Source organism: Tubulanus polymorphus, chromosome 2, assembly GCF_964204645.1.
Source record: "Tubulanus polymorphus chromosome 2, tnTubPoly1.2, whole genome shotgun sequence".
Lineage (NCBI taxonomy): Eukaryota > Metazoa > Nemertea > Palaeonemertea > Tubulaniformes > Tubulanidae > Tubulanus > Tubulanus polymorphus.
This window is the reverse complement of record NC_134026.1, coordinates 11241496-11258421: the sequence shown is the minus strand read 5'-3', so window position 1 is coordinate 11258421 and position 16926 is coordinate 11241496. Positions and strand designations below refer to the sequence as shown.

Genomic DNA, 16926 nt, shown 5'->3' with positions numbered 1-16926 from the left:
TTTGCTAATAATTGTAATAGTGCCAAATTAACCACACATTACTAATCATCTGCCGCATCCCATTTCTACGCCTTCATCGGCATCGTCACTTCGTGACGATCTTAATTCTTCATATATTTTTTTTGGTTAAATTATCACAGGAAAACACATACACATTTACTTTTGCAAAACAAAAATAACCGCGACAAAACGAAATAATCTTTTTTGTTTTGGCGCGCCAAAACGGACTTTCATAGAAAATTGAACGTTTTTCGTTGTTTTGGCGGGGGCGCCAAAATGAAAGTTTGTTTTGGCGGGTGTGCCAAAACGGAATATGCTCTGTTCTTGCGCGCCAAAACGGATTTTTAGAGAAATTTCGACGTTTTTTCATTGTTTTGGCGGGTGTGACTAGTGTCATCGATTATTTTGTGTGTGATTTAGAACTGTTTGGTTATGTTGAGGACTTTGAAATGATGCCTTTTGAACCATTATTATCTGATGAACATAATCCTATTAATCTGCGTGTATACGAATTCTAGGGAAACCATTGCTAGCGATAATGAAAGGGGTAATGAACACGCGAACTTTAACACTTCAATTAGGTGGGACAGTACTAGATCAAATCAATTTTTCCTGAATGTAGAATCAAAATTACGAGATAATGATTTAGATAAGTTACTTTTGGATGGGTTACAAGATCTAGGAAATCAATCGCCAGATGACATAAATGGACTTACCGATAGATTTGTATCAAGTGCTGATGAGTGTAATTCGATGTACCATAGAAAAAGTGGGAAAAGTAATAACTGCAAAAAAACGGTTCGCAACAGATGGTTTGGCAGGGACTGTAGAGATGCACAGAAGAAATATAATTATATGAAAAAAAGATATGGGGGTTGCCCTACCCCTTCCAATTAAGAACTCATCTAAAAACTATAAAAAGGTCATCCGAGGAAATAAGAAAAAACAAGAAGATGAATTTATTAAGGAATTGAGAGAAAGCGAAATCAATAACCCAAAAAAGTATTGGGCGATGCTAAACTCTGCGAGCGGAACAAAAAATAATGAGGCTAATATAGATATTGATATTTTTCTTGAACATTTTATGAGATTAAATGGTTTGAATAATGTTAACAATGAAACCGATGACGGTGATGAGCCCCCAGACGTGGGTGACCCTCCTGTCTATGACAATTATATTTTGAACAGTGATATAACCAGTGATGAAGTAATTAAGGCTCTTTACTCAAAAACAATAAGGCCCCAGGCATTGATGGAATCACGAATGAGCTGTTGGGAGTAAGTCAGTATCCATTTTAGTTGATATATTACAAATATTATTCAATTTAGTTCTTAAAACGGGATATGTTCCGGAGATGTGGTCTATAGGCGTCATCAAACCCATTTTCAAAAAGAATGGCGATCCCTCTAATCCTGATAATTATAGAGGTATTACCTTAGTTAGCTGTGTTGGTAAGTTATTTACAAGTATCCTAAATCAACGATTGTCAACATTCCTAGATACGAATGACATTATAAGTGAAGCCCAAGCTGGCTTTAGATCGAAATATTCCACCATTGATCATATTTACACGCTTTAAACATTCGTAGAGCTGTATCTTTGTCAGGGAAGAAGACTTTTTTTGCGCCTTTGTTGATTTTAAGAAAGCTTTCGACTCGATTTGTAGGGTAACATTATGGCGAAAAATAATTGCTAACAGTGTTATTGGAAACGTTTTCAATGTGGTCAAAAATATGTATAATTCCATAAAATCATGTGTTAAATTTAATGATTGCACGTCACAATACTTTGCAGCTGAAAGAGGCTTAAGACAAGGCGAAAATCTCTCATCTATCCTCTTTTGGTTATTCTTAAACGACATTAAAGAATTTTTCATTGATCGTGGAAAACCGACTTTGTCATTTATTGAAAAACCTAAATTTGAATCGTGACCAGGATATTGATACTTTACTGAATTTATTCATAATACTATACGCAGATGATACAGTTATTCTTGCTGAGGATGAGAAATCTCTTCAGCTACACTTATATACCTTATTTGAATATTGTGCCGTTAATGGTCTCACTGTAAACTCAGAGAAAACTTAAGTACTAGTATTTGCGCGAAGTAAATCCCGGATAAAAACGAATTCGAAATTCATGTTTGGTGATCACGAGTTAGAGGTAGTTGAAGATTATGTTTATCTCGGAGTAAAATTTAATTGGAATGGTAACTTTGCTAAGGCAAAAAAGTATCTTTACGATAAAGCTATGAGAGCTATGTTTTCGATCGTTCAAAAAGGCAGACGTTTGAAATTGCCCATAGATGTTATGTTTAAATTATTTGATATGTGTGTTGCTCCAATAGCCACGTATGGGTGTGAGATCTGGGGATACGAAAATCTTGATTTATCAAAAAATATTCATTGCTTCTTTTGTAAAATCTTAATGAAAGTGAGGAAATATTCTCGCAACTTACAAGTTTTATCAGAGCTAGGACGTTATCCTTTGAATATAGATGTTAGACGCAGGATGATTAACTTTTGAGTTAAAACAGTATCTGGAAAGCAAACCAAACTTAATTCAATACTTTATAAAATATCTTTCAATTTATTTTTAAGGGATAAATTTAAGAGCCCTTGGTTATGATATATAAAGAAAACCTTCGATGATTGTGGTTTGTCCTGCATTTGGACGCAGCAATTCATGACTAACAGTAAATCCTTTTCAAAACGAATAAAACAGATACTCCGTGACCAGCACCTTCAAGAAACCGTATCTGCTATAAATACTAATCCGATATACACTAACTTTAGGACATATAAAAAGGATATTAGGTTAGAGAAGTATATAATAGAACTTGGTGATGACTTAGGAACTAGTTTATTTGAATTTAGGGTCGGGTCCTATATTTTATAGTGTAAATAAATCTTATATAGTGTAAATAAAATCGAAATCGTTATCGTAATCGTAATCGTAATCGGGCCCATACGTCCAGTATGAAATTTATCAAATTGTTTATTCTACAACGAAAGTCTATATTTGTTATTTCAAATTAGAATGATTGACAACGCATCCAACATAAACCTAAAGGAATAATGCCAAAAAGTTCCAGCTTGTTATCAAGCGCTTATAAACGAGAACGAAAAAAATTATCTTCATTTGCTGTGTTCGTCGAAAGATTTTAGTCTTCCTGTGTGCTCCTCTACAAGGAGAAAACTCATGCTAGTAAAATCGATTATGTCTCGTTAAAAAAGTCACTACGGTCCTACGTCCGAAAGCTGTTTTGAAATATTTGGTAACAGTGCAAAAAATATCTCAATTTGGTTATATATACAATATAAGCGAAATAATTAAATGCACAACATCATTACCGAAGGTTCATGGCCCACGGGCCTCTTGTTTCAGTTAATAATAAGGTCGTAGCTTTTCTCTCTTCATAGATTTTCTAACCTAATTTTCTCTTTGATCGTACCCTACTTACCAAACTTAATGAAACCAGTCGAAATTTAGACACATTTAGAAACTTTGACATAGACCTATTAAAACCTCCAAATTTCTAATTAACAAAATCTAAAGTGGTTTAGATATATACATATCACTTCATATAGTGTATTGTAAATAGTACATCTATTTGAATATATTGTAAATAATTTTTTTTCATGTTGCTAAATGTTTACATCTTTAATATATGGAAATACTTCTCTTCTCTTCTCGTACCATGAAAATGGTAGGAGAGTAATGTGGGTGACATAGCTCATAACTTAAGTTTCCATTAGATGGCAAACTAGTCAAACCTAGCTGCTCAAACTGCAACAGCAAGTTCTCGCTGGTGATTTGGAAGCTATCAGTGAACTATTTAGATGATGGGAACAAAAGGCAAAAAATGAATCAAAAACATATTTTCAATGAAAGTTTAATCGTGTGATTATGTAGAACTAAACTTTAGCAATACCACAAGTCACACGATTTGAAAGTATGCGAAGTACGTAGTAATGATGAAACTATCATTTTATTAATTTACATATAGCTGAATACCCGTCCAATGGACGGCTTTCGCGTTGACCGCACGTTGGTCGTGAGCACACCGCCTCGGCGCATAAATGCAGAATCCTGATATTTTTTTGCTAACGAACATCATTCATTTTAATTGGCCGGGAAATTAATCTAATTGCTTCAAATGATTGTTTAGAGTTCTCGGAACCAACCCCACACCTCCTCTACCCCGTCTGACCTGTCCGTGGTACAAAACCTATGCCCCGGCCGCTGTTAGGCCCCTCGTCCTTGTTCGATCTTTGTTCTTACTATATTGACCACACCACCCGTACGTTCATTTAAAAAGCCCCTCCTATCTCCAACAATTTGCATGATAGTATGCTTAAATTGTGGGACTACCATTAATCGAAAATTGCCGAGAGTAGTTCGACGATGATATTTGGATTCTGTATTTTGTATCACTGTTTGACATTATTCTTTTTTTATATCTCTCATAATACATACATTTTCTTAAGAGAGCCTTTGTCAGAAAAGTACGTACATATTCTTTGACCCCTTCCCCGTACAAAGTTACTACATTATTTGTTTACCCCTCCCCATAAACGTATGTACTATTCGAACGCTCTCTTAGAAAATTTACCACGAACACACGCATCCGCAGCCCCCGAGCCATTCCGAGAGGCTGCTTTTGGGCTCCCTATCTGCCAGTGACGGGTGTCCGAACATCGCTGAATCACTGAATCACTGAATCGCTAAAACGCTGATTATTATATCAATTTTGCTGATTCATTGAATTTATTTCTAAATACGCTGAATCCATGTAGATTTTACATATTCTAAAGAAAGTGTATTATTTGATCGATCCATTGATTTATTTTGTTACATTCGTTAAAAATTCAGTTTGACTACGGTAACGGACGTATTTTGCGGAGAGCGGAAATGGCTTTCGGCTAACGTCATCGGTACTTCGATGTAGTCTTACAGCTTAAGTAGGGATTCGTCCTGGGAACCTGAGGTCAGATATGATAGAAAAATATACAAAAAATCATGACGATTGAAATGAGAGGCAACGATTAGAAATGAAATAGTTGACTGCTGGATGCAATTACAAATAAACTGGCGTTTGTTTGTCCTGCCGGGCCGCTTACCGCGAATTCAATTCAATGTTAGAGCGCTATCAATAACTTTAATCTTGCTCTAAATGCGTAACCGTCGTCAAATATGCTGTCATTTATATGCTTTTTATCATTTATTATAGCCTACATTGGTTTTTTATACAATGATTGAAAAACTCAATGAAATGAAAAATTATAATTAACACAGAATTTAGCGATTCGGCAATTCAGTGATTCAGTGATTCAGCGAAGTTCAAACACCCGCCAGTTACCTGTCTGTGGTATGGAACCATTCTGAGACGCTGCGTATGGGCCGGCAACACGGTCAGAACATATCGCTAAGTCCAATCATACTAATTTTGATCCAAAGATTACGTGTATGAATGTCTTAAAACCAATGGTTTATATTATAACAACTCAGTGTCGGTGTGAGAGAACTGTGTCATGCACTGTTATGATGCTGCGTTGTGTATCCCTAGTCGGTCAGGTCAATAAATTTCTATCGTATTACTGCAGAGGTATAGTACGGTACTGAATATTGTGACTCCCTCGGACCACCAATCTTTTTGAAACATGTAACTTGACGACGGGAATAACTTGACGACGGGAACAACTGGCATTAAGCATCAGTAAAAGGAAGGACGTTTCAATACATGCATTAATTTCCCTACAATGTGTCGCGGTAAATACCGTCCGTTCCGCCTTATAGTATAGACTAGCTGAACACCCGTCCAATGGACGGCGCATAAATGCAGAATCCTGTTATTTTTTGCTAACGAAAATCATTCATTAATTGGTCGGGAAATGAATCTAAATGCTTCATGTTAAGAGTTCTAGGGACCAACCCCACACCCCCTACCCTGTGTGACCTGCCTGTAGTACAAAACCTATCATTTAAATAACTAACAGTAAATTCTGCCCTAGCCGTTTTTAGTTCCTTGTTCGATCTTTGTACTTTCTATATTGACCACACCGACCGTACGTTCATTTAAAGAGCCCCTCCATTCAACCAACGAATCGTATGATATTATGCTTAAATTGAGGGACTATTAATAAAGAAGTTTCAAGTTTCTAGGCGCCATTTTGTGGCGGTCCCTCGAGGTCCCCATTGTTGCGATAATTTGCGCTCATTTTTAGACCATAAGTTTAGATTGAATATCATATAGTTCTGCAGTCCCTTGCTCGATGAACTTAATTTATACACCATTTTTAAAGGAAATGAAATGCAGATATTTGCTGGCGATTTTTGGAATTTTTGAACGCAACAATTGATAATAGTGACGATGTGAAACCAAGGACCGCATATCTTAACCGCGCGTAAAAGAAATCGCGATATTTATTAATTTTGAAATATCTAAGTATGTATTGAAGCTATATTTCCAATTTTCACAGAGATTAGAGAGGGTTATTTGCAGTCTAGGCCTGCTTTAAAATTTTTTGTATATCTTTCCTGAGGACTGATCTGTACCCGCTTGAGTTTGAGATTACGCGCAAAAGGGGTCTCCCACTGCGCACCGCCATTTCACCGAACATTGAGATTTGCGAAAAGAAATCGGAAAAATAAGATTTTATACTGGTTTGATATCATTAATATTGCTTCTTTTGGTTATATATTACCTTTATTTTCGTATGGTTAAAAATGGACTTTGAGTGCTTTGAGGAATTCGAGTTTTGTAGCGTAGGAAAATTGAAGGATTTCTTGTAAGAGTGGGGACGTTCGGTTCAAGTCCAGTATAGCGTGGAATAGTTCCCCGCTCAAAGATACATTTATAGAAAAGGGGTTATTCGGCTGCGACCGATTTTACACGTCGACAATGTCTACAACCCCGATTGTCGACCGACTCTACTCGTCGACAATGTCTACAACCCCGATCGTCGACTGATTCTACTCGTCGACAATGTCTACAATCCCGATTGTGGACCGATTCTACTCGTTGACAATGTCTACAATCCTGATTGTCGACCGATTCTACTCGTCGACAATGTCTACAACCCCGATTGTCGACCGATTAAAACCACGCAACCACGCAGCCCCTCGATCCTAGGCAGTTTATATGAGGGCAATCGGCGGGTAATCCACGCATATACCCAGCCCCTCGATCCCAGCCACTTTATATAAGGGTAATCCATGCACCACACAGCCCCTCGATCCCAGCCAATTTATACAAGGGTAATCCAGGTACAAGCCCCTCGATCCCAGCCACTTCATATGAGGGTAATCCACGCAAACACGCAGCCCCTCGCTTCCAGCCGCAGAATCCACGCACGGATTTGTCGGTTCGTCGGTATGCCGGTTCGTCGGTTCGTCGGTATGTCGGTTTGTCGGTATGTCGGTATGTTCGCACGACCCTATAGCGTAATGTCGTAAGATTAAATCCGTCCAATATTGGCGGATTAATTCCAAATACCAGTCCAATGTGATAAGTCTCTGCTGGAACTATTTAATGCTATAATGGACTTGAGCCCAAATATCTGCATTTCATTTCCTTTAAAATGGTTTTTCCAAAATGTTTTGTTTTCTAGCGCGAGAAAACCAAACTTTTTGAATTCTCGCGCGAGAAAACCAAAAAAAGGGCCACTGTGAAAATTTTCTTATCGTTGCTCTAGCCGTACAGAAAATTTTTTCATCATGGCCCGAATCAGCCACCATACTATTCCGAGGTAAGCAAGGGGATTTCATTAGAACATAAAGCAATGGAACCAGAATTCAAGCCCGAGCTAAGTGAATATGTGGCTTTGACTATTGATTCTGATTAAATGCAAGAACTGATTTCTTTTGTGTACTCTTGCAGAATTTATTACGTATATTTTAAGCTGTTAATTAATATAGTTAGACAAACGTCCAATTTGTTGGATCTGTCTTGTTGACTCGTTTAATCTTGAGTTTTGAGTTCCAGTTAATCCACAATGTGCAGTGCCAAGCCTTCATCTACACTTAAGCCAAGCCTGTGCATGAGAAGATGTTGTTCCACTCTTATAGACTAGACAAATCTAAGCTTGAATGCAGATAACGACAATGATTCAATCAAAGATGAACAATTCTTGAAGAGAAGAGTATATATTTTGAGCAACGTTTCGGCTAAACACTATTAGCCATCATCAGGCGTACTGAGACCAAAACGAAATAACGGATAGTGTTTAGCCGAAACGTTACTCAAAATCTATATTATAGATATATATTATTATATACTCTTCTATTCAATAATAATTGCAGATAGTATTCTCCAGCAAGTTGAGAAAGTAAACCAGGTCTTACACCCGGGAAAGACGCTTGAAGACTCCTCCTCCTTGTATTGTAGAAATATGACACTCAATCGAAGCTATGCTAAGTACAGTATACTATAAGGGTTGAATTATCAGGTTCAGCCTTAAGTACTGTACTTTCATTCAACTACTACTTGTATGAAACGTGGAAATGATAAGCTGGAAGGAATCGCCAAACAATAAGAAAAAGTATTAAGAATTAGTGTGATTAAGAATTTATTTAAAAGAAGTGATAACTTCATTGTTAGCTCGTACCAGTACGTGCACATGAAACAATAACAACAATTAATATCGTAATGCACAGACAAATAAGATGTAAATAAATGAAGAATAATATCATTTATTTGATTTTCCATTTTGGGGACGCATGATGGTAGTTCTCGGAACTGATGTAGTTTTGATGAACTAGTTTTCGGCTAGTAAGTATCATGTTATACAGTGTGTCTTGAAAAATTGTCCCTCCTGATTCAACTGAAGATTCCGACTCTTGTCAAGGAAATGAGGTCATCCATCAATCGATCAGAGCTCAGACCACTATTCCAAAATTGTCTATATCCTATTGTAGAAACAATAAATTCGAAAGTTTAGTTCATATATAAGCGCGTAAATTCAGGGGAAATCCTGCTTATAGCTCATAGGCCAGCATCTTTTTGGCTACACATTGAAGTGGTTTTCGCCCCACATACCCAATCTAACTTTTGAAATAATCAAACCTTTAGAAAGGAGGGTATCCCAGTATAGGTATGCCAGTACATCCGAGCCGAATATCGAAGGCCCTTCAAGGGAATCGTCCACCGTGTTTGGTTGCCTTACTCCAAGCAAAAAAGTCCAGGAAATCTCTTATTTCATCATCAATTTGTCTTTCGTCCAATGGATTTCATACACACATCCGAAATTCGTTACATATCCCATTTGCAGAATTATGGCAACATTTATTGGGGACCTCTTCTTCATTCTAGGTACCGTACTATTTTTGGGGTCCAGCCCTCCTATGCATCTTCTCGCTACTACCATTATTGTGGTCTGATGCCATCAAAAGTTGAACTTTAGATAGAGACTAACGCACGATTCAGGACTCGGTAGCGGACACCAGCCCAGAAAAAGAAACAAAATGTGTATTGTCGGTCCAAGCACGATTTCAGCGTTTTTCGGAAATTCCCTGAAATTTCAGCGTTTTTTGGGAATTCCCTGAAATTTCATTGTTTTCTTTTCAGCGTTTTAGTTTTTAATCTTTTTCAGCGAAGTTCAGGAACCGCAAACAACCCCTCGAAATCGAGGTCCTGCCGTTGGTGAGGGGTCACCTCAAAATGGACAACATCAGCTCATAAACTAAATATTGATTTTCTTTATTTTATTTTAATTTCCTTACTCACGGACTACCTGTTGCCGTATGATGATATAATGGTTTGGTCGAAACAATGGCCACGAACCGAATGTCCTCTTCTATAAATCAATTTCACTAATGGAATTCATTGTTCATGTTTATGCCTGACCGAACTGCAAGCTAAATTCTAAGGATTTAAAGTTAGGGGAACATGCCGTCTGCCGTCATATTCTGTCGTCAATTGTTTACTAATGCCAAATTAATAACTCGTCGTGTAGCCTTAGATATCCAATGTTTTACTATCTTACAACGTATTCAATTTTACCGAATGTCAGATTTTTTATCATGACAGTACTGAGCCCTGCCAAACCGGTTAGTGAAACCATTCAAAATGACGGATTATTACGTGAACTTACTGTATAGGTTCCAGAGGAGCCAAAAACTATAAGTGACAATTCTTTCTTAATCCATAGAAGCAAAAACAGTACAAATCTCATTTTCTAATGAGTAATATTTTTATTAGAGCGAACGTTTTTGGGAGTTACATTATCCCCTCTTCAGGCATAGCGCAAGTGATTGAATTTACATATCATACTGGTATTTATATAGAATAAGACATAGCTAATTACAAACCATTTCAAATTACTGAGTGACAAGATAATCATAATGCAAAGATAATTAATTACACACAATCTAAATTACTGAGTGAAGATATTTGATTAGTAGTTAATTATCTAAAAACATTGAGAATGAATCCTGACCCGTGTTCGAATAGTTGTTGATTAAGGGAGGGCTGTTGAGTTTTGATAAAAAGTGCTTCTCTAATTTTGCAATCTAAATCAGAAGATCCTTTATCTAAAATTTTGAAATTCTTTTCGCTAAACGAGACCTGACAGTCACGGCAATTTGACAGATGTTGGTCATTTGCTGAAGTCTTAAGTTTGTGCTCCTAAACTCTTGTTACTAGGTGTGTATTTGTTTTACCTATATAGGCAGTGCTAATATCACATAAACAAGTGTACTTGTAGACAACCATAGCTTTCAAGGATTTAGGAGTCGGACATTTAAGTGAAAAGAAATTCTGAATCTTAGTGGTTACGAACGAGCATTAAAGGTCTATTTCGAAATTCGATTTGAACAGTTTCTTTAATTTTTGAGCATATAGAATAGACTGACATCCCTCATTCATATAAGATAAACGGGGATAACTAAAACTTTAAATGCCACGAATATCAATATGAAGCTAGAAATCGCGCTGACTTCAATTCAGCGTGGGGCCGATATCATGTCATCATCAGCGCCATTTACATTGATATCAGATGAACTACGTAATGTGAAAATTCCTTCAAATTTACACTTTTCAATCGTTGATATTTCAGTAATCCATCATTCATGACTGCTAAGCTTTCACAAGAAGGATTATTATGTATTCAAGTAACATTATCAATCGTAAAAAACAAAAGTTATTTTGGGTTAAACTTGATATTTAAGTTCTCATGATCTTGTCCATAAGATACATCCTTCTGTTTTGAATTCTACTTTCCAAACTGTTCTGTTCAGAGTCAGTCATAACAGAATGCTTGAACCTGACAGTGCCGGTACGCAGCTATATTGAGGTGTTTTATTACTGTACAAATATATAAAAAGAAACTATGATATTATTACTGAAATGAACTAGAATTTTATCAAAGTATCTAAGACGTCGAGCATAATTTTGGTTTCGAAGCTACCTCGGTTGCATCTTCGGCTGTATCACAGGGTATCATAATCATTAGTTTATCTTTTACCTGCGTATCATTTGTGCGTTTCACCCTGGATGAAGTTGGTAATTTTTTAATCGCCCGCTCCGATTCGTAGAGCTTTTTATACTTGTCTCGCTCTCCCTCAATCGTTCTAATTTTTGCCTCTAACGTTTCCACTTTCCGATATTCAACGAATAATTTCTCTTCGATTTCCTTCCGCTTTTTCGAAAATTCGGCCCTGAAATTCTGTGATATTTTCTGTTCCTCGCCGATATATTCTTTCAGATATTCCATTACAACGTTGACCTTTTTTGGTAACGATATATCTGGGTGAAATTTGGGTTTCTTACGAGTTTGGCATTTCACTTTCGACGGCCGCTTTCCAAAAGCTACAAGACGATTTTCGATCAGGTTCGTTATTTCTAACAACCCCAAAACAGTATCTTTTCGTTCGATTTGAACGCGATTGAGAAGATCTTTGAAAATCACACCTACTGTTTCCCTGCTTGCGATTCTCATTTCTGCTTCCATAGACTTTAAATCTGTGTCGCTAAATTCCAGATTTGTCTTAGATATCTTGATATGCAGGGTAGCTGCACTTAAACGAGCAAGTAAAGTTTTTTCGGCGGCCATATAATGTTGCAGTTGTCTTTCCAAATTATCCAATTCGTCGACGAGAAGTGATCGGTCTGTCGTGATGTTTTGAAGTATATCACCTTCAGCTGTCCCTTCGTAAAAACGCGGGCTTAAGGGAGTCTGATCATCGTTTTCCTTATGTTGAAACCTGAGGGCCCTTTCGACCACAAATCGACGTCCTGAGACATTTTCGATAATTCGTTCGGTTATCATTTTACACCTGGCTTCATTCAGTCGATAAAGTTCAGTTTCTTTCTGAAATTTTTTCACCACGTCTTCGATTGATTCGAGTAGAAAATCGGCCTCTTGTTCTGTTGATTTGATCAGGTTTCTTGTGGTTGAATTTTTTGAAACTCGTTTTTTATGATCACTGTCCAGCACTTTGCGAACTAGTGATTCTATCGTTTTCATCTTGTCAATTTTTCCGGCCATCCGCTCTGCGACTGTTGTGCGCTCTTCTTGAAGTTTGGCCAGCACGGCCTTGCTCCGGTTTGCCTGTTCTATCATGTCGCGAACACAACCTGACACTTCTCGCAGTATTTTTATATCATCTGGTGTTTGCGCACTATAATCAACCACTGTCACGTCGGTGATCGAATTTTTTACGCCCATTCGACGTTCTTGTACCTGTATGAAATTATACAAGTCTGCCAACGCCGACGCCAATCTGGTTTGCCCTGAAATGTATTACATTGACTAACATCAGAGGATACGTGTGTATATCTATCAAAACAAATTAATTCTATCATACCGACTGCTGAGCCCGAGTATTCTCGGGGTCGGGCATATTCCGGTTAAAATAGCCACATAGTGCTACCATTCACCAATTCAGCATAGCTCCTCTTAAGAAGGGATTTCATGACTAGATTACGTATATTAATTGCCTGCTATGCATCTTGCCATTATAATAACAACACTACCACGATCAAAGTGTTATCAATACAATCGTACTGAATTGTTTCTTACATTTTCCCATGAGACCAATTTCTCTTTCATATGTGGTCAATTTCACGACTAAGTCTAATTGCCCAGTTTTTTCCAGATTTCTCAGAAAAGTATCATGCGTCCCCGGTCCATTGTTTCGCTTCAATAATCGAAGCAACTCCGCAACACAAGCGTCCGGATCGGCATATCGCTGGAAAAAATTCGTTGAATGCAGTCCATTATCAAACGCAACATAAACCAACCAGCCTACAAGTTGCTTTCCCTTACTACTACGTGTATATATTAGAACATTTACATCTGAAGTGAAATGAATAGACTTACACGTTAAATAAAACATCATTTTGAAAGACTTGTTTTTGCGATGTTTGGTCGTTGCGTTGAAACAACGAAGCCAGGACCCAATTCCACAGCTGTTGTCTGTAATGTTTGAATCTGTTGAATTATTTCATTTCAATTTTGACTGTGGCACTGGGTCCAGCTCTAGCCTAAAGTTCATCCGGACACAGCTCTATTGTTTAGATTAAAACGGTCGAAACGGATACTTACTGAGTTAGACTATTATGTAATGAATTGACATAACCATCTAATGAAATAACCATCTTCTGAAATTTACCTGTAGCCTCAACAGTTCATCAGTTTCCAACAGACTGTCTGCGCATAAAAGAATCAGCAACTTTCTTGTAACGACTAAATTGTCTTCCAACAGAATTCCATGTTTAATTATCGTCCTCTGAAGTTCTTTCGTGCCGTCAGTTGAGTTGATATTATGTGACATTGCTAAAGGAACCCCTTGATACACCTATACGTCTGTGCAATCTGTCGTTAGATGTATATCGAAACTGCTAAAAACCGTGTCACGATATAAATTTCTTCGCTTTGATTTGAAAGTTTTCTATAGTGAAGGTGATATAGCTTGTATTTGCTTGTATTTTATATATACATGAAAATGTTTACAATTCAAGTTTGACTTGAAATGGCAGTTTACATTAGCAGGCGACATATAACAACTACTACGTACTGGTATCTTTTGTTTGATTTTGATATGAACAAATAATACCAACTTGACTGTACATTCAAGCCTACGGGTTAAATTTCATCGTAGCACAAACGCATGTGAAATTATTACTGAACTATTTAGTATTATTGGTATTCATAAGTATCATTGAATTTTATTGGAAAACCATAGAGTTTAGACAGCAGTAGCAATGACAATGATATCAAAATATCAGTTCTACAAATCAAAACGAATCCACAAAGACTATATATCTGGATTATCGTTATCGTTATTTTTCATCGAGTATGAGAAGCAATTAAGACCACGATATTTTTTTTTCTAAAACTTGGTATCGAATCGAATCAGTAATTGAAATTAAAGAAGTAATGTGTGATGCGTGTATGAATTACTGGATTACACACACGCCACTGCTAATTATTCATGTATTATTCATGCATTGAAAAAGTAGATATCAAAATCGGCGGCATCAAACTGTACATGGTACTTGATGCCATTTCCCCATCGATAAAAGGGATAATCTATTTCAATTTTTAGGTTATTTGAAACTGGAAGGTTTACGCAATATGGATATTGTTTAGATTTCATCCACAGGTATATTTCACAATTGTGTTTCAGCTCAAAACTGCTATATGCGCATTTCTGTCGATAATGATTTTAAAATGTGCTGAGTCTTAATACACTATCAGTGTTCAAACAAAAACAAATATGTAGTCAGTCAGTCACCCATGTTGCATTCTCCCCGGGCGGGAATTCGAACTATCATCGCTAGGCCCAACCACGGCACAATCCTCCCACATTAGACCGTGTACATGCGCAGGTTTGCCGCACGATAACTTGCGGTGGATATACAGTGGAATTCCTGATTACTGAATGACATCATCTAAGCTGCGAATATTCAAGTTTAAGTTCAAGTTCAAATTTATTTCACAGAAAGCATATGACAGGCTATATGCAGAGATTAAGAGAGAAAGAGAGAAAACAATTAACCAGCAATGAAATTTACAATTTCTCACGAAGAGCATAGAAAGAAAAGCAGCTCTCTGTGTGAGCCAAGCAAAGCCTTAAGGCCGCTGTCACATGCACCCAGTGAGCGGGAAAATGAAGGAACAGAGGGGAAGGAAATGAGAATCAATGAATTTGAAGTTTAAGGAGAGTGTATGAATAAGCTCGAAAGTTCAGAAGAATGAGTAATTTAACAATTAGTATTATCGCATTGATGAATATTATTGTAGCGGAGGTGAGATATGACCTAAGTAACGTTTTGAATTGTGTTTGCTTGTGGAAAAAGGTAGTTTTGTTGCCAGATGTTTGAAAGAACATTTTGAGGTGAACTTTGATGTGGGGGTATTTGTTTTGAAAATAAGCGTGTATGTAGCTGCGCACTCGGTCCAGTGTCAGTGGCAGGGTTCCGGTACTGTGGCGAGTCTCGACGCCATCTGGTTCGAATCCCTGTCGGGGGAATATTCCACATCATTGATAACAGGCTAGCTCAAATGCATTTAAAATCACATTTTGTTCGTTTAAAATGCCTGCTACATGTATCTAAAGATCAGTTACAAGTGTTCCTCTTCGGCCTAAATAAGGTGGTGTTGTGACAGACAGTAACGCCTCCGATTCATCGGCACTGCTACCATGCGGCGGCGACACAGTCACTCCCAATTGAGGAATGGTGGCACTTTTTTCTATCCGCCCGTCAGCGGACCCAGGCGAAGAAGGGGCTAGTTCTCGATATGCGGCCGATGATTGGTACACGTTAATCGGTAAGCTAAGTCGTTCACCGATTCTATACGGTTCTGAAGGACTAGAACTCAAGACATTGTGACTACCAGTGGTAGATGTTCCAGGTTTAGATTCAGTCTCCATAGTAATGATCATTTCACGTTCATCGGCAGGTGAATGCTTGGGTGATATCTGTGGATGTTTTTTGGGTAGTTCAATTTTCACATGGTGTTCTTTGTCTTTCGTATTTGAGGAACGTCTACTGTGTTTTCTAAGGGAATGATGCTGCGTAAAGGCCCGTATTAAGCTACCGGGGGAATGGAGTTTTGCCAACGGCGAATGGGTCTTGTGATCGGTACGGCATTCATCTGGCGATGGCACCTTAAGCGTCAGAGCGGCAATCGCCTCTTCGCGTCGTCGTTTCTCCTCTTCGATCTCCTTCAGCCTTAAGGCGAATTGCTGAACACGGAAGTTCCTCGCCCAGCGATCTGGATCGGCCTTGAACTGAAAATAATTGTCATATAGTTTTTCTTCCATCATCTCGACGCGCTCGCGTTTCAAATACATCACTATGGCAATTATAATCCCGATTGAATAAAACAACAAGACGACTACAATATACAACACTGCCTGGTGGTCGTTGTCAGGATTATGTCGACCTGTGATGCGGATCTGTGTCGTCTGCGAATTATTGGTTGAGCTTACAATCCGAATGTTGTCGGATAGTTGCACGGCTAAAGTACCGTTCTTGCAATATTTATCGAAATGTATGGACGGCATATTTCTATTGCTTGTAGCAAAAGCAGATTATATCAGATTTCGGTACCAGACAAGCGGCACTCGGTACGCACGACAGAACACGCTGTCCAAAGCATCAGCAACTCTATAAAATAAGATAATACGCTGTTCATTAAAAATCGTCGTTTCTTGGTTTCTGCGACGAGATTAAGATATTACATGCAGAATTAGTTTAATCAACATCGGTTTGAACCAAAAACAAATTAGTACAGGTCCAAACCTTTGTTGATTTTCCTATCAAAATAAACTGGATGTTGTTCTTCAATGATAAATCATATCTGCTAAAATTGGCATTGGGGGAATTCAAATTCAATTGGTGGTTATTTGGTATGCGCATTATATGATGCAATCAAATTTAATTTGAGAAACCAGGGTGAATCCTGTCGTACATG

At 37.7% G+C, this 16926-nt stretch overlaps 1 protein-coding gene across 1 annotated transcript; it reads right to left on the bottom strand.

The window, feature by feature from the left end:
- Positions 1–10215: 10215 nt before the first annotated feature.
- Positions 10216–13111, bottom strand: LOC141898912 (uncharacterized; the record flags this gene model as incomplete). The annotated part of the gene is made up of 2 exons (XM_074785058.1): positions 10216–12734; positions 13024–13111. Coding segments are annotated over 2 exons (1449 nt in total), but the record flags the coding sequence as incomplete, so codon positions are not given.
- Positions 13112–16926: the final 3815 nt, after the last annotated feature.